This window comes from Centropristis striata, chromosome 19 (assembly GCF_030273125.1).
Source record: "Centropristis striata isolate RG_2023a ecotype Rhode Island chromosome 19, C.striata_1.0, whole genome shotgun sequence".
Classification (NCBI taxonomy): Eukaryota; Metazoa; Chordata; class Actinopteri; order Perciformes; family Serranidae; genus Centropristis; species Centropristis striata.
In genome coordinates, this window is record NC_081535.1 from 21,325,780 (window position 1) to 21,344,536 (window position 18,757).

Below are 18,757 nucleotides of genomic sequence, written 5' to 3' on the forward strand. Positions count from 1 at the left end.
TTTGTATCTTTTATGGTCATTTGTGTCTTTTTTGTCATTTTGTGTCTGTTGTTGTTGTTGTTGTTGTTGTTGTTGTGTCTTTTTTAGTTATTTTATGTCATTTTGTGTCTTCTGTCAGGTTTTTTTGGTCTTTTTGTGTCTTTTTTAGTCCTTTAGTCCAACATAGAATGTGATTTTGAATCTTTTTTTTTAACTTTCAAAACACTATCATGCTCAATAAAAAAATTAAATCTTGCAAATGTGAACAAAGGTATAAAAATAAAACATATAAGAGGGTTGCATCCAGTTCTATCATATTATACAAAATATATTTGACCTTGTCTCCAGTTTTACTTGGTATATCATCATCAAACTGATACTGGCCTCATGGAGTTTACAGCCAGAACTTTAGAGGTAAATTTACAGTAGGGATCCACGCTGCTTTGTTTTTACGTCTAGATGTGATGAAGAAATCATGCTTTGCCGCTTTTGGTGACTCCAGAGGGTTAATAATAAAGAAAAACTGGTATCTACTAGTAGTTTTAAATGCCTGTAATATGCGCATCTAATGTTTGATGTGTTTTCTTTATACGTCAGTATGTTTTGAAGCCGCAGGTTTTTATTCTGAAATACAAAAAACAGAGATCAGGTCAGAAAGTTAAGAAACAAACAAGCAAAAACACACCAATACCACAAACAACCGATTCCAGGAAAGTGTATGTATGTATCTGTTGATTTTTAGAGATGTACTGCTAACACTAAAGCATTTCTAACATGCTGTTTTGGTACCTACTCAGAATAAGTATTTGTTTCCGACAGTACCTGAAGGCAATATGGGGATGCCATGTTTTAGTGGCTGTGTCCCCCAATAAGAGCAAAGCATTATGCTGTATTCTGTACGTCATGAAAACAGGACATTGATATGATAATTGGGTAAACCAATTATTTTATTTATTTATTTATTTGTTCATTTATTTATTTATTTATTTATGTATTATTTAACCTGTACCTGGGGCCTTTTCCTTAATGTGAGTTTCTCAAAATAAGGCAGGCTTTTCCCTGCAAATAGTGCAGATCATAGTTTAATTCTTGTAGTGATCTCTGCTGCATGTGCATAATAATACATCCACTGCAAATGCTATGAGAAGAGCATTTATGCATTTGTATTATGCAAAATTGTGCAGGTGGAACATGGAATCCACTGAATAGAACAGAACCCCTTTATGACAGTAGAAAGGAATTGTACTCCTGCTTGAAGCCCAAACTAGACATTCTGCACACATTTCCACATCACATTTATTTCAGTAGAGGGGGGTCATATCTTTTAAAAATGAGTGCTAGAAATACCACACCATATGGGGTGAAAAGTTTAGTGGAGTGTTTGGCCAGAGCAGCAATCTTTGCAAAGCCAGATGACATCCCAGAATGTTTGTCAAGACATGTGCATAAAATGACACAGCACAGGGACGAATCTAGAGATATCAAGAAGATCGCCTTTGGGCATCAGGAGCAGTGGGGTAAGTCAGAGTGGTATTTGATCTAGGCATTCATGTGTAGAAAAAGTGACTCAAATTTTTAAATATATTATCTTACAAGTGAGAATGTACAGAGCTGATCAAGGCCCACATACTGACATATGAAGACTGATTCATTTCGTATCTGATCTCTTATCTTATATTTAAACTTAAATGAAAATAAAAGCAGATAGCAGTTTAATATCAAGAATATGTCTTTTCTCAGTCTGGCTTTGTGGTCATCATGCATGACAAGTTTATAATTGCATTATAATAAAGAGAAGAATAACTTGTCAACATATCCAAGAGCCCTATCTATGGTTTTTTAATCTATTTTATTGACTTCTGCAGAGAAATCTTTCTTTCAAGAGGAGTACAAAAGGATAATTACTCCCAAACCATCTGCAGAAGAATCTCCCTCACCTTCATCCAGTGTGTCCAGTGCCTCCCTTGCATCCTTCGTGGCGCCACCTCCTCTCCATGAGGTGGCACCGAAGACACAGAGAATGTCTTCAGTCATGGTACCCCGTCGACAGGAGAGTGTGGGTCGAACTGCTGAAAAGAAACCGATATCAGTACCACCACTTCCAGCACCTGGACGGAGAGTTAAGACCCGTCAGGTCTCATCAGTCAGGGTTCCCTGTCAAACGGACACAAAACTGTCTTTCCCATCTACACTGCCTGTACTCCCACCTATCAAACAGAAAGCTCCCCCATCCGTTTCAAAACAAGAGCAGGGACACAGATCAACTAAGGGGAGTGGCAGTGGTGTATATACCTGCCGTCTGATTGATTGTCCTTTCCACAAGAAACCCAAAAAAGGGTCTGCAGCTCACAGGGAACTGGGGCCAGTCAAGACCAGCAAAGTGCCTACAGTAAAAGGTGATCTGGAGCTGCAAAAGGCTCTGGCAGAGGTACATGTTCCATACACACCCAAAGGAGGGCCTATTCTAGATCCAGAACTCATGCCAAAGAGAACCAAGAGAGGATTGGGAAGAAGCAGGACAACCAGTGCAGAGAGGACCTTGCTTCATGCAGGACAGGGCAGTGGCTTCAGTAAACCAGGCACTAACAGCACAGATCTGTCACAAGTGTCGCTCGAAACCGCTACACATACCTGCCCTCATGTAGCACACACTGTGCATACCATCAGATACAGACGTATGCGGGTACAGTGCAGTGATCTTTAACTCTAATAAAAATGAGCAATGCAGTTGCTGTCCTAGTTCATTATTCCTGTAATATGTTTCAATGCAAATTCAACTATTTATTATTCAATTATTCAATTATTATTATTATTATTTATTTTATTTTTTTAAGTAGAGTAGTTATTCACAAAATTAAAGATTTTTTTTTTTTTTTTGCCATATGCAGGATTTTACCAAGTGCAAAGTAATCAACTTCTAAGCAATAAAAAATATTGAATTATTTTACAGGCCATGTTAGACCCTATCCAATCATAGGAAGAGCTGTAGTCATTGTTTATTTACTTATCATTTTCATAATTTACTGTGTCTCTGAAGCATTTCCCCCCTGTTACTCAGTAGTCCCCCCTCTCCCCCCAAAAAAGAATACAATTCCATTGAGATCATTTTCAGGAACTGACATAATTCTTTGAAAGGAACTCAAAACAATAAAGTGTGATGAGCATCATTTTGAACATATTTTTTTTCCATGTTTCATGATGGTAATCTTCTTGTAAGTTTTCAGCTAAATTATGAAGAGTTGGTACGATCAAAACAAACAAAGAAAAAACTTATTTGATATAGTTATGAAAGTTATGTTGTTGTACAGAAGGTTACTGAGCTAAATCTAGATCACTCACAATGCTAAGGCAAACTTCACTCAAAATGTTCCACCCAGTTAGGTCTATAGACCAATGTGACAGTCAATCCATAATGATAATTATTTCCATGCTGGAGACTGGCCTGTATGTTTTCCTGACAGTTAAACATGCCACTGTTCTTATATAATGCGAAAAACAAGATTTTTTTCTGCAAATACATTATGGCAGTTGAAACACTGGAAAAAAAGTCAATGTGTACCAGTTTATATCCCAATACTGAAAGGTCAGTAAAGCTGATTAAGTTACCAGAGTTTCTTTCTTTTGATTTCTTCTTTACTGACATCATTTACCCAGTTAAGATAAATACAATTTTATTCACTTTAAAGTCTATTGTTTGAACCAACTTGTGTTTATTTGTGTATTAGAATTTCATTCAGGTTTAACCATATCTGAACATCATTTACAACTCCTGTTCAGGTCGTTTTAAATACATTATTAATATCAGATCAATACCAGGAGGGATATTACAGTGCTACTGTATATATGCATGATTCCATCCGTTATTTGTATCTTATCTCTGCTTCACATGGAGATTCATTTATCCACAGAAAACAACAAATATTTACAGTTGTACAAAAATGATCACACCCTGTCAGATCTGACATTCTGCCTCTATAGATATAGACAGAAGATTATTCTATGAAACTATTTTAAAAACTAAGTTTACTCACAGATTATTTTACAAATAAATTCATAGGCAGTGCCCTGAGAATATTAAGTCTGTAACAGATGAATGTGCTTCTCAAAGGAATTAATTGGAAAACGAAAGAAAAAAAAAACTTTCTCATCTGCTGTTTTACAGTTTCACAGTTTCCTGTTATTCACAGTCAATGTAGTGTGAAAATACATTAATAACCACCCCCCTCTAAGACATTTGGCAAAGCTTTGTGAGCAAAACTCGTAAATGTAATATTTTACTCATTATATAGAGGTACAGGTCGGATCATCTCAACCTGTTTTCAGGAGTACTGAGTGTTAGAAATCTTCTTCCACAGTAATGTCTTTAGGTTGTTAAGGACTAGCGAGTGATGCACCTCCATCTGGCTCGCCAGGCCGCTGAGTGTCACACAGGTGCGTAGCTGCTTTTCCAGATCTCTACGGAGGTCTGAGGGGGCCCCAAAAAGCAGATAATCCTGCAGCAGCACACACACCTTTGCCAGATTGGGCTGCACAACCTCAGTGTTACACTGCTTCACCAGTCGATCACAGGTGGCCGTGCAGTCCCGGCCGTAGGTACAGTCTGCGTTAGTCTCACAACGCCGCCCCTTCAGAAATCCCCGCACAACTGCCTCAGACGCCACGCTGCGCAGGTTGGCCATTTTGCAGTCATACTTTGCATTGTAGCCCACATGGCGAGGACTGGCGTCACATATTAGGAAACTCCCGTAGGAGCCATGGAAGACCTCCTCCACGAACTCCAGCAGGCCGATGGTGATGCGAGCCCTGCGGGGCCAGGCCGGGGCGAGCCAGTGGTTGAGGCTGGAGCTCAGGGCCTCTGGGACCAGAGCCTGCAGGTAATGAGGCACCTCGAGCCTGTAGAGGGAGCTGTGTCCCACACGCTCGGTCACATACAGGTCTCCACAGAAGCCCAGCAGCTTGGGGGTGTGCTCCTTCTCCTGCAGCGCCACCATCAGGAGGAACTCGTTCATCTGGAGAAGAGCCCAGATGGACTTGGCCTCTGCCAGGGACACTTTGCCATCCTGGTTAACATCAGCCAGAGTAATGACCCTGTCCACCAGCGTGCTCAGAGACGGCTGCTCACCAAGGTTAGCCTGCAAGAAGGAGGTATAATATAATGAGATAAATGTATTATTATAATATAATATCATTATGTTATATCATATGGTAAGGATGGGAAATTATTTAAAAGTTATTTTCAGACAGGTACGACAGGAATATGTTGAATATATATAATATATGTAGAAAATTTCATTAATTTGTGGATTAACATTAAAACATATTTTATTTTATTTTTATATATACATTTATTTGTGTTTATTATTTTAAGTCATTTATTCAGATGTACATATATTTATTGTATTTGTTTATCTAATTTCTTTACATTTAAAAAAAAATAAATTTTTAGTGGCAAAATCCACCATCCAAAATCCAAGTTGTTTTAAAGAAAAAGTTAAAGCAAGTTAAATGAATGAGAAAGAGTCAATGATTAATCATGTTAAATAATCATGATCTCAACATTGACCAAAATAATAATTATGATTTTTGCATAATCAAACGGCCCTATTGTATGGTGTTACTGCGTATCAAAAGAAAGACCTTGAGGAAATTCTGCAGCATCTCTTTAAATTCATCCATCGAGGTTCCACGAGTGGGTTTGTCAAATAAGCTCATTTCCTGCCGCAGCACCGAGTCTGGAGCCCCGTCAGTCTTCACCACATCCTCAACCCCACACTTGATCACAACAGGTCTCTCCTTCCACAGACCACTGTACACCTGCAAGTAAAAAATGTGACAATAATAAGAAATTACAGCTTATAAATAATGCTTTTTATATGTATACAACTAAAGCAAGTTATATTTTTTTTAATGGAGGCATCAGTTTAATAGCTGAAAAAGTGTTTAGAATTGTCAACAGGATTATTTTTCACACTGATTCACCATTACCTGTTATACTAATGAGCTCTGCTTAAAATTACCATTTTCAAATGGAAGATAAACATGCAGTAAACCTGACATGAATACACAAAATCTAAATATTTTGTGCTCTCAAAATTGAAAGTCATGTTTTCTAATAATAGTTTTAATCCTTTAAAATCCTTCTTTTATTTATGTATTAGAAAAAATGCCTTTGGGGTATATGCTTATATTTAAAGACCATAATCAAAGTCAAAGTCAAATTCCTTTTTTTTTTTTCAATTTCAACATATGTACCAGCCACACAGAGATCCAAATTGTGTTTCTTATAGTTCCACGTGGTGCAAGAAAAGAAAAAAATATAAAAACAGGAAATATATAAATATGTGACGATTAAAAACAATGAACACAATAAAAACAATAAAACTGCAATAAATAAGTATGTATATGTAAAAAAAAATGTGCAAATGGATCTATAGTGCAGAGAAGAAGTAAGTAGATTGCCCCTGTCTTGTAAAAAGTGCTGGTGCTGATATGGATGTCTGATCTTTTTTTCTTCATTCACTATTTTAGATGAAAAAAAGGCTTGTGTCTCAGCTTATCACAAACATGTACTCAAGTAGGGCTGGGCGATATATCGATATGAAAGATATATCAATATATTTTTTAAAAGTGATATGGAATTAGACCATATCGCATATATCGATATAGTTAAAAAAAAAAAAATCTCATATTAATATATTTATTTTGGAAAAAGATTGGCCTGTTTTATTTCATAGGCTATTTTTATTTTAAGATATTTTTTTATTTAAATGTGCACTTTATGGAGCTTTGATTTGAAAAAAAAAGTACTCCTGTTGTTATACAGTATTTATGTTCACTTAAATAGAAAGTTTCAATATAACTACTTGTGACATGTCATATTTGACTTTGACTGACCATTTGCTCTCACTTTCTGATAAAAATATTGGGATATATATCATATATTGATATTCAGCCTAAATATATCGGGATATGACTTTTGGTCCATATGGCCTAGCCCTAATCCCAAGTGTGTTTGGTACGGAAGTTTTGTTTAGTTTGTTTATTTTTACCTGATGTGTGGAGGAGGTGGACATGCAGCGCTGCAGGGTCAGAGTTCTCTGATCACACAGTGCCTTGCAGGACGAGCCTGATATTATGCCCCTTCTGTAGTGATCGCACTGCAAAAGGAAACAGGAAATGCACAACATTAAACAGGAAGCAGTCAATCTTCCCAAGTGTCTCTTCCTCTTGCAAAGCTCAATCCAACATTTATACATCAGAGCTTCTGTACAGTAAAATCTCAAGGCCTGTGTGTGTGAGGGCACTTTTCTGGTAGACTCTGCAATAATGTATCTAAAAGTTGCATCCTGGTTAGAGAAAGTGGTTACAGAAGATCAATGTCAGTCTCACATCTGAATAGTAAGGTAGCCAGTTAGCTTAGCTTAGCACAAAGACTGGAAACGGGGGAAACTGCTAGCCTGACTAAAATCAAAAGTTAAATCTGCAAGAAAGCAAAAAAACATTTCCAAAAATGTCCATCTGTTCCTTTAAGATCTTTGAAGGAAGTGTGAGGTGCTTCATGAATGCATTCCCATGAAAACACTGTTTTGATGGTGGAGATACAGCAAATCTGGCAAACAAATATAAAAGACGTGCCAGATGGTGGGCAGTGCTTTGTTTAGGCTCGCCTTTTTTCACTAGCAGTCAGGTCAGAAACTCATGTAAAAGCTAAACAATGCACTAAAATATGCCTCTGAAACATTTGAGGTAAGAAATAGTCAATGCAGTAACACAATCTGGCATTACATTTTTCTTGGATCTTATTGAGCTAAAATTACATTTTCTTCAACATTATTTAATAGTGTTTAAAATAAAGACATGCAAACTTCCACAAACTGTACACATGCACACTCACTGTGCAGATCTGATTATTCGTTATGATAAGGTTACATTATTGATCTTTCATTGTGCATCAATTACTCTGAGATGTTATCCCCTTAATCGCCATTGTATTTCTCAGTGTCTCGTTAAATGTCAGAGTCTGTTCTGTTCTCAGCAGCTGAAGCTCTGCTAACAGCTGGGCACAGCAGGAGAGGAGCCAAGCTACAGGCCCAGCGTTAAAGGCCATGTATAAAGGAAGAGGTAAACCCAACTGTCCCTCCTCGTCCTCAAAAGACAATCCTCTGTCCAGTTGTCCTACCATGCAGAATTCATGCACGCTATTTAGTTGTCTAAGCTGAAATATTATTGTGTTATTCCATGAAGCCTGTATTCTGTTTCTGCTTCAAGACTATCTGCACGTCTGTGTCACAGCTGGGGCAACAAAACTTTCAAATCTAGTCAAAAACATTATAAAACGTGGCAGAATAACATATAATAACTGCATATTCTCTTTAACCAGTAACTCATGAAACATATAGAATTGCATCAACTTTGTTTTTGGCTAAAATCAAATCTAATGTGTACTGAGTTGAGTAATCATAGCTTTTCCACATCTTGAATTTGTTGCAAAGAGTTTTTCACCACTCTGTCTCAACAACATTTTACAAACATCATATTAGGGATGCATATATGTATATACCCAGGGGGCAAAGTAAAAAAACCGACACGGAATGTTGTAAAAGGTTTCACACCAGAAATGATATCTAGGACCTTCAAGGATCACAACCTGGGTGGACAACCCGGTCAACTAGCTACTGGAAAGCTACAGGGGGCCAAAATCCCCCTTTTGGGGACATTTTCCTGGCGAAATTTTGTAAATGCAAATATTTAGGTACTACAAAGGCATAAATAGTCCTACAACTTTAAAATTTGGCAGAGAGTATCCTGACACATAGGGGAAAACAGGAAAAAAAGATGCTGGGGTTTACTGCAACTCTAGTTTAAGATATCACCCTCAACATGCCAAAAAAGACAAAAAAAATTACTGTTCGCCTGACAAATGCTCATGAAAATTCATATTTTTCAACACTTTATGTTGAGTATCTATACCTAACATATATATAGAAAACTTCCCTAATTCATAAGCTTCCATTTGAGTCCAAGATGGCCTTTCTACTAGCTACTGGAAAGCCATAGGGTGGGTCCAAACAATGCAACCCCTATTGTGAAAAAAGAGTCAATTATGCGGATCAGACTCCATTCTATTTCTGAGTGGTTATTTGGAGATAGATTTGGAGAGATCATTCTATAAAAAACTGAGCCAACCTATCGAAAGAGCACAAAATACACTTTCAGATGATGCCTTGGTTAAGCAGCTTGGTTCCCACTAAAGCTACATGAGGGAACTGTGCATTTTGTGGTCTCCCCAAAATGAACAAGCAGTGCACTTGTGGTCTTCTGGATTGCTTGCTGTTCAAAATAGGTAAATATGCTTAAAAAAATTATTTCTTTATAAAATACTGAAGGATTTACATTAATATTATATACAGAAGGACAGTATGTATGTTTGCCACCTATGCTAATTTTAGATTTTTTGATGTTTCAGAAACTGAGAACTGTTTCAGCTTGCTAGCTTGCTAGCGAGCTATTAAGCTAGCAGCTAACATTCAGCTAACATTCTGAAAGAAACTGTAAGTCCCTTGTACTGTATTTTTCATTTTATCAATATATATATATATATATATATATATATATATATATATATATATATATATGTGTGTGTGTGTTTATCACTGATTGAGAGTATTCCATGTGATGTACCAACCATTTGTTGCAGTGCTGTATGGGATTGATGCCACACCATGATGTACACGATGAAACATCTATACTGTATTTAGCACAAGTAAAGAATAGAGTGAGTATATTGAGACAGGCTGCACTACATATGCTTCAATATATTTTTATAGAGCATTATATTCAGTGGTGGCTAGTGGTGAAATTGATTGGGTGGGTTAACAAATAAATTATAAAGTAAAAGTAACTCTCTCTCTCTCTCCCTCTCTCTCACACACACACGCGCGCGCCGTGATCCACCTCATTCATGTTAGCGCCTGCCATTTTTCTTCTTCTTCTTCTTCTTCTTTTTCTCTCCCATCTTGTCATTGGTCTGAAAACAGCAGTATTGGGCTAAATGAAATCAGCCCAAATGACAAGTAAGTCACGGGGGAGTAAAACGACACCTGTCAATAAGTTACCGGCCACCAGCCTGCTTCTAATTGGTCAGAACCGATCGGCCTGTGGGCTGAATGAAAGTAGCCCAAATGGACAGCAAATGGAGAGGGCGGGACATGGACGGGCCTGTCAATCACTTACACCCGGAAAATAAATTAGAGCACCCATTTAGAGATATCCATGTTTTCCTTTTAACTATTTGGTGCTTTTGCCACTTTAGATTTGACTAAAACTACATTACATTACATTACATTACATTACATGTCATTTAGCAGACGCTTTTGTCCAAAGCGACTTACAATAAGTGCATTCAACCTGAAGGTACTAGACATAGACCACAGGAATCAAGTAAGTACATAACTTTAAGAGCTAACTGTCATTGCTACAGGAGTGCTATATGTTAAAGAAGAAAAGAATAGAAAAGAAGAAGAAGAAGAAGAAGAGCAATTTTTAAAAAAATATATATATATGTGTTAGGTGACCATGGCTTAACCGAGGTATTGTTGGAAGAGATATGTCTTCAGCCTGCGGCGGAAGATGTGCAGGCTGTCTGAGGTCCTGATGTCGGTAGGGAGCTCGTTCCACCATTTGGGAGCCAAGATAGAGAAAAGTCTGGAGGAGGTTTTGAGGCGAGTTGACCCACGGAGGGTGGGAGTCGCCAGCTGTTTGGCTGATGCAGAGCGGAGAGGACGGGCAGGGGTGTAGAGTTTGACAAGGTCCTGGATGTAAGTAGGACCTGAACCGTTAGCAGCAGAGTACGCCAGAGCTAGAGTCTTGAAGCGTATCAGCCACTGGTAGCCAGTGCAGGGAGCGGAGGAGGGGTGTTGTGTGTGAAAATTTGGGAAGATTGAAGACCAATCGAGCAGCTGCATTCTGGATGAGTTGTAGAGGTCGGATGGCTTTGGCAGGCAGACCTGCCATGAGGGAGTTGCAGTAGTCCAGGCGTGAGATGACCAGTGCCTGGACCAGGACCTGGACCAGGACCTGAGCTGCCTTCTGAGTGAGAAACGGACGGATTCTCCTGATGTTATGCAGCAAGAATCTGCAAGATCTGGTGGTGGCGGTGATGTTTGTGGAGAGGGACAGTTGGTTGTCAAGAGTCACGCCAAGGTTCTTGGCGGTTTCTGTGGAGACAACCACTGTGTTCTGGACAGTGATGTGGAGGTCAGAGGTCAGAGCCCTTCCCTGGGAGGTAGAGTAGCTCAGTCTTTCCCAGGTTGAGTTTGAGGTGGTGTGAGGACATCCACTGGGAGATGTCGGCCAGACATGCAGAGATACGTGCTGCTGCCTGTGTTTCAGACAAACTAAAACTAAACTTTAAACAACAATCTTTTGTATTTTATTTAGACAACTATAACTTTCTCATCTTTATTGCATAATATAGGGAGGGCTTAGCCCTGCTAGCCCATTTATACCAGCCATCACTGATTATATTGTAATTTTTCACAATTTAATCCACTACTTTAAATTTACAATTATATAATTTGAGTAATTTCTTTGTATGTTCCTTCTTGTAGCAAGATGACAAGCCAGCCAAAGAAACGTGGGAGATATTGCCATGCGGCTGAAACATGGTCTGGTGGCAAGGGTTGTGAAGACAAAAGCACTGACTACACAAAGTGTATCATATGTCAAGGACAGTCTGATACATACCTACACTTTATTACTCCCATAACGAAATCCAAGTTTAAAAAAGCCATTAATGCGCGTCAAGATGAAGTCTTCCAAAGACTGCACCATGATTCTGTGTCAGAAAAATGGTTGGAAGACAGTGCACCAAAGTGGCACCCAAAATGTCGGAATTGGTACATAAATGAAAGGAGCTACCAATATGCTGAGAAGAGACGTTCAGCTGATGTGAGTGCACAAGCATCAGATTTAGCTGATCCAGGATTCAGCTCCTCACACCATGATGTCAGGTTCACCAGGCGAAACACTGAAAAATTTAAATCCAAGAAGAGGTGTATAATTTGCAATAAGCAGTGGCTGCGAGGAAAGGAGCCAACCTCTTTGGTATCCTGTAGCAATGACAGTTAGCTCTTAAAGTTATGTACTTACTTGATTCCTATGGTCTATGTCTAGTACCATCAGGTTGAATGCACTTATTGTAAGTCGCTTTGGACAAAAGCGTCTGCTAAATGACATGTAATGTAATGTAATGTAATGTAGTTTTAGTCAAATCTAAAGTGGCAAAAGCACCAAATAGTTAAAAGGAAAACATGGATATCTCTAAATGGGTGCTCTAATTTATTTTCCGGGTGTAAATGATTGACAGGCGCGTCCATGTCCCGCCCTCTCCATTTGCTGTCCATTTGGGCTACTTTCATTCAGCCCACAGGCCGATCGGTTCTGACCAATTAGAAGCAGGCTGGTGGCCGGTAACTTATTGACAGGTGTCGTTTTACTCCCCCGTGATTTACTTGTCATTTGGGCTGATTTCATTTAGCCCAATACTGCTGTTTTCAGACCAATGACAAGATGGGAGAGAAAAAGAAGAAGAAGAAGAAGAAGAAGAAAAATGGCAGGCGCTAACATGAATGAGGTGGATCACGGCGCGCGCGTGTGTGTGTGTGTGAGAGAGAGAGGGAGAGAGAGAGAGAGAGTTACTTTTACTTTATAATTTATTTGTTAACCCACCCAATCAATTTCACCACTAGCCACCACTGAATATAATGTTCTATAAAAATATATTGAAGCATATGTAGTGCAGCCTGTCTCAATATACTCACTCTATTCTTTACTTGTGCTAAATACAGTATAGATGTTTCATCGTGTACATCATGGTGTGGCATCAATCCCATACAGCACTGCAACAAATGGTTGGTACATCACATGGAATACTCTCAATCAGTGATAAACATATATATATATATATATATTGATAAAATGAAAAATACAGTACAAGGGACTTACAGTTTCTTTCAGAATGTTAGCTGAATGTTGCTGCTAGCTTAATAGCTTGCTAGCAAGCTAGCAAGCTGAAACAGTTCTCAGTTTCTGAAACATCAAAAAATCTAAAATTAGCATAGGTGGCAAACATACATACTGTCCTTCTGTATATAATATTAATGTAAATCCTTCAGTATTTTATAAAGAAATAATTTTTTTAAGCATACTTACCTATTTTGAACAGCAAGCAATCCAGAAGACCACAAGTGCACTGCTTGTTCATTTTGGGGAGACCACAAAATGCACAGTTCCCTCATGTAGCTTTAGTGGGAACCAAGCTGCTTAACCAAGGCATCATCTGAAAGTGTATTTTGTGCTCTTTCGATAGGTTGGCTCAGTTTTTTATAGAATGATCTCTCCAAATCTATCTCCAAATAACCACTCAGAAATAGAATGGAGTCTGATCCGCATAATTGACTCTTTTTTCACAATAGGGGTTGCATTGTTTGGACCCACCCTATGGCTTTCCAGTAGCTAGTAGAAAGGCCATCTTGGACTCAAATGGAAGCTTATGAATTAGGGAAGTTTTCTATATATATGTTAGGTATAGATACTCAACATAAAGTGTTGAAAAATATGAATTTTCATGAGCATTTGTCAGGCGAACAGTAATTTTTTTTGTCTTTTTTGGCATGTTGAGGGTGATATCTTAAACTAGAGTTGCAGTAAACCCCAGCATCTTTTTTTCCTGTTTTCCCCTATGTGTCAGGATACTCTCTGCCAAATTTTAAAGTTGTAGGACTATTTATGCCTTTGTAGTACCTAAATATTTGCATTTACAAAATTTCGCCAGGAAAATGTCCCCAAAAGGGGGATTTTGGCCCCCTGTAGCTTTCCAGTAGCTAGTTGACCGGGTTGTCCACCCAGGTTGTGATCCTTTAAGGTCCTAGATATCATTTCTGGTGTGAAACCTTTTACAACATTCCGTGTCAGTTTTCCAAAAAATATGGGTTTTGCCCCCTGGGTAATATATAAGGGGGATAGATTATTTGCAGATAGTGTAATGTGTGTTATGTTCTATAATTACAATAATTAAATTGCAGCTAATGAAGTATTGACCAATAATACAAAGCCAAACTGCTTTTTTTGACTTCATGAGTGCAGCATGTACATACTTGAATACATTGGTGTGTTTGATATGACTAATTATGTCAAAGTATTGAATTTGAATTCTCGGCAGAAAGTTTTTTGATTTACTTAACTATAAAAAAGAAATGAACATTTTCAGAGTCAGAACTTTTTGTTTTTTTGTTGTGAGAGATGTAGATCTGGTTCGGTCAAATCTATGGAAAATTAAATCCTCCATGTTTTGCTCATTACATCTGAGCCTTTCTTACTCTCAAGTGTGTATAAACTACAGGTTATAAACTTTGTTTTATGATACAGAAATTTAAAATGAAGCGTTATCATATCAGCATCAACCATGAGGAGCATTTATTATTGTGAAGGTCAGAAAAAATCCATATAGTGGATCCCTACATCATATCTATGCTGCCTAATTGATCTCTTGTCTTTTTTTTTTACTCACATAAAGTGAAAATCTGACCATAATTTCAAATCACTTTCCACAAATCAACCATTTAACTCAGCAACATGATATTTAATCAATGAGGAAACCATTGTCGGAAATGGCTGTGCAGCAGAATAAGAAGACATGATGCTGATCCCAACCACCATCACAGTGATGGAGTTTGGATGTCACAGCACTGAGAGACTGTACTTACAATCACCATATGGCACACATGCCCGCGGCACAGCTCAGAGTAGGAGGCATACTGCATGTAGATGACCCAGCTGGCGATGAGGATGCCCAGCCATGCCAGGAGAAGGTACTTCACCTTAATGGCTGGAAGACGACTCTTTGGAGGGTGAGAGGAGAAAAAACAACACAGTTAGACAGGAAGACATGATAACTGATGATGATAAAATAGGTCTAAATTATGAGTGAAATAACAGCTGGTCACTTGACTTGACACAGGATGAAGCCAAGATGATGAAATAAGTATTCAGATTATTAATTAAAGTAAAAACATAAACATACAACTCAAAGCTATTGTAAGTAAAAGTTCTGCTTTAAAAATTCACAAATAAAAGTAAAAGTATTATTGGGAAAATGTGCTAAAAAGTATGAAAAGTACTTGTGCCTTTTGTCTGACATATTATTACATATTCTGATGCATCAATGTGTAAGCAGTATTTCCCTACTGCAGCTGATCATGATGGAGCATTCACAACAGAAATAGCAGCACATGAACAAGTGAAAATGCTTAATATGCCAAATGAATTTTATTTGCACTTAAAAAAATGTTTGTGGAATACAAATTTTTGTGTCTGTATACATTTTGCAAATATTTCAATGTTTAATTTTCACAAAACCAAAAGTTTTCAGATTAGATTAAATTATTGCAATCAAATTACACTATTAATTACAAAAATTGCCATGTAATGTTTTTCAGTTATGGCCTACATGCCAAAGTAATCTCAATCAACCCAGTGAGTCCTTGGTAGGTCGGGGACATGTAAAATTAAAAAAAAAAGTCACAAAAGTGCTTCTGAGGTGCAAAAGCATGCCCTTATGGTTTGATAATTTTGCTGTAAAATTGATAAATTGCCTTCTAAGGCTATCTCCTAGTGGAAAAAAATCAATAAAGTGCCTTCCAGAGTGCCCTGACAGTGGAGAAAACATAATGAAATACCGTCTCGGGTGCCCTTCTTGTTGGGAAAATGTGATGACGTGCCCTTTAGGGTGCCCGTATATGGAGAAAACATGATAAAGTGCATCCTAAGGGGCCTTTCTAGTTAAATATTTTATTTTATAAAGCACCCCCCAGAGTGCCCTTAAATTGAGAAAACATAACATGTCCTCTAGGTGCCCTTCCTGTTGGGAATATGTGATGAAGTGCTCATTAGGGTGCCCGCTAATGAAGAAAAAATTACAAAGAGCCCTGTTGTGTGGCTTTAAATTTATTTAGACACAATGCAGTGACATGTGTGATTCGATCTGATTTTTTTCGCCTCTGCCCCTCGGACAGCCTGAGACCGCCACTGCTGTGAGTTTCCACCCCTGAGGCCAAACCAATAATGAATAAACAGCTGGTCACTTGACCTTAGAACAAAACAATGACAGCAGATATGTTGGTTTGCACTGATTTTCTCTTTTAGGTATCTTTTTCGCAAAATGTTATGATGTGGTCTGGACGCAGATAGTTTGACATAGCCTACATGTAGATTGCTGAGTGAACCCTGTTATTATAACAACAACATCATGCTGTCCATACCTGCAGCCCTTTGGACAGAGGGCAGAACAGCACCAAATGCACCAGTCTCCGCAAACCCCTCGGCATCATGAGCGACTCTGTTCGGAGGCAGCGCAGCGAGAAACCGGAGATCCCGATCTGATCACATCGTTACGGCAAACCTGCGCCATGCGTCGCAAATAACCAAAACCCGCGTCTAATTATTAAGCGCATCATAGCTCAGCTCAGCTTTCACTGCAACAACGCTACGGAGCTGAAACAACACTGGATCTGACCTGAGGGATTTGTTATCCTATTTCACCACAGACCATTCGCCGAAGAGAAAGAAAAAAAAATCAAGTGTCCGTCCTTGAAATTGAGCATTTTCACATTTCAGCTTCATATGGGCCACAAAAGCTCCATTATAGCCAACAATTAAAGACCTCCTGACGGGTCCGGCCGCGATCAGCAACAGCAAATCCGATTAATATAAAAGAATCTTGTTCTGTTATTTAATCATATTGAACTGTACACAAATGTGACAGGGTAATAAGCAGAGGGGCTGCCGATCAGCACACAACCTCTGTTTCCCAGCGACTCATCACTGCGCTCCTTTAAAGGGAAAGATGCGGGATTTCAGCTGTGATGTGTTTTTGTTCCGCCGACACAAATCTCGCCTGCATCTCCACGGTTTCTGTACAAATAAAGCTGCTTCAAAAACATTGTTAACATACAACTTATGTTTTCTTTTTGAAACTTGACTGAAATTCAAACCCATACAATTTCTCGCCTATTTAGGCCATTTTCACAGCACATAGGTGAATCTGGCATACATAGGCTACATACATATATGTGTGTGTGTGTGTGTGTGTGTGTGTGTGTGTGTGTGTGTGTATGTATATATATATATATATAAATTTAACAATATTTTCTATATATAAAAAAATTTGGTGTGGGCCTATTTTAATAAATAGGATTATATATATGTATAAGCTTTTGCAGCTGAAATGACGACTTAAGATATTGGATTTTTTGGCAGTAACCAGAAAACTGTATTTTCTCCTCTGTGAAAGATCACCTGATGACACCACCAAATGCGTGTAGGCACCATCTGCAGGTTCTTCTGTCTTGTGTGCAAAGCTATCTCCAATATCTGCAGATGGAGAAATACAGCATGGAACAGGGAGTCATTGGAGACAGAGAAACTGCAGTTGGACGAGTACGAGTATGGGCCCCAGCCCGTTGGACTAGTTAAAGTGGAGAAAATGTCGAGCTGACTCGTTAAATTCAAGACAAAATGACTAAAAATCTCTATGGGAAATGGAGGATGGACATTTTGCCAATTGTGAAAGTCAGAAAAGTTAAGAAAAAATAAATAAAATTAAGCAGATTTCTAAAACTCTTTGGGGCTGATGGACAAGGAGGCTTGATCAAAGTCACGTTCAAGTTAGCTGCTAATGGAGCTCGAATAGAGATTAACATTTAACTGTATCCAACATGAACAATTGTTCATTATTTCTTTGAAATACAAAGTGAAATTTGAATAAGTTACTGCTTTATTTATTAACTGCAGGTTACTTATGATGAGAAGCTGAATAAGCAGTCATATAACTCCTTTTGAGTTTGGTATTTTTTATTTTGTTTTGTTGTTCACAGATATGAGCCAATGATATTTAATATTCCATAGCATGAACCTGGACCCTATCATTAACTCATATGCAAGGAATAAAATGACAATCTGAAAAAATATTAAGAATGGGGATAACATTTTTTTGGGTTTACTACTACAAAATAAAATAAAAAAGGCCAGGGGAAACACATAACAACTTCAACTGCTATTGCTGCAAAGTCAGCCAAGATGTATTGGTCTGACTTTCCCGCAAGTTAAATAAAAGACACAATTACAATTACATTTAACATTTTATTGAATATCTGGTCAACAAAATATCACAAAGGTTCATTCTGCTATCTTGACACATTTGTTTCAAGGTGTTCATAAGTAATATTCTCATTTTCAAGGTCTTCAATACGTACGTACATACATACAGTGTCTGCAGATGGCTTCAAATGTCGAGTTGCCAGATCGAGGTACTACACTGTGAAGACAAATCACAATTTGATCTTTGGTTATATTCATTTACAAATCCCAATAACCATTTAACCAGCTGTTATTAAAGTGATATGTTGGTGAACTCCATCAAATCCAAATCCCCACTGTTATAGGAACTGAATGCAGATGATGATGTACACCTTTTGTTCTCTGCCACCTCATGACACAGGCTCAACACAATGTTGGACTGCAACGCCTCGAGGGGCAAGCTGGACGTGAGCAAGGGAAACTAATAGTCGAGTATTAGTTGAGCATGAATTCTCACCTTCTTGAGTGACTCTGCTGCTGCTCCTCAGGACCCCTATATGATGAAAACCTTTATTAGTAGTAGGAAACAATCTAGGCAACAACTATATTTTTGTCCTATGTGCCTATGTAGTATAGTATAACA

The 18,757-nt window shown here is 38.2% G+C and overlaps 2 protein-coding genes and 1 non-coding gene across 3 annotated transcripts; 1 reads left to right on the forward strand and 2 right to left on the reverse strand.

Annotated features, from left to right (window-relative positions):
- The first annotated feature begins 1,244 nt into the window (after positions 1 to 1,244).
- On the forward strand, positions 1,245 to 2,699 carry LOC131992692 (uncharacterized). Its single transcript, XM_059358355.1, has 2 exons — positions 1,245 to 1,496; positions 1,845 to 2,699. Exons 1-2 carry the CDS (start codon positions 1,310 to 1,312, stop codon positions 2,681 to 2,683), a joined length of 1,026 nt encoding a protein of 341 aa, XP_059214338.1. The 5' UTR covers positions 1,245 to 1,309; the 3' UTR covers positions 2,684 to 2,699.
- An 873-nt stretch (positions 2,700 to 3,572) lies between these two features.
- Positions 3,573 to 16,757, reverse strand: dipk1b (divergent protein kinase domain 1B). Its single transcript, XM_059358160.1, has 5 exons — positions 16,299 to 16,757; positions 14,745 to 14,879; positions 7,029 to 7,136; positions 5,617 to 5,793; positions 3,573 to 5,111 (listed from the first exon to the last, which is right to left on the reverse strand). Exons 1-5 carry the CDS (start codon positions 16,365 to 16,367, stop codon positions 4,299 to 4,301), a joined length of 1,302 nt encoding a protein of 433 aa, XP_059214143.1. The 5' UTR covers positions 16,368 to 16,757; the 3' UTR covers positions 3,573 to 4,298.
- A 1,679-nt stretch (positions 16,758 to 18,436) lies between these two features.
- Positions 18,437 to 18,575, reverse strand: LOC131993022 (small nucleolar RNA SNORA17). Its single transcript, XR_009396272.1, has one exon. It is a non-coding gene; the product is annotated as a small nucleolar RNA SNORA17 (small nucleolar RNA).
- Between the last annotated feature and the right edge of the window lie 182 nt (positions 18,576 to 18,757).

What these genes read in the sequence shown, in the direction of transcription:
- dipk1b (XM_059358160.1), bottom strand. Translation starts at nt 16,367, where the DNA reads ATGATGCCGAGGGGTTTGCGGAGACTGGTGCATTTGGTGCTGTTCTGC. An exon ending in CCACCTCCTCCACACATCAG is followed by an intron (nt 5,794 to 7,028) that starts GTAAAAATAAAC and finishes TTTTACTTGCAG; the next exon opens with GTGTACAGTGGTCTGTGGAA. An exon ending in TGCTGCAGAATTTCCTCAAG is followed by an intron (nt 5,112 to 5,616) that starts GTCTTTCTTTTG and finishes TCCTTCTTGCAG; the next exon opens with GCTAACCTTGGTGAGCAGCC.
- LOC131992692 (XM_059358355.1), top strand. Translation starts at nt 1,310, where the DNA reads ATGAGTGCTAGAAATACCACACCATATGGGGTGAAAAGTTTAGTGGAG. An exon ending in TGGGCATCAGGAGCAGTGGG is followed by an intron (nt 1,497 to 1,844) that starts GTAAGTCAGAGT and finishes TGACTTCTGCAG; the next exon opens with AGAAATCTTTCTTTCAAGAG.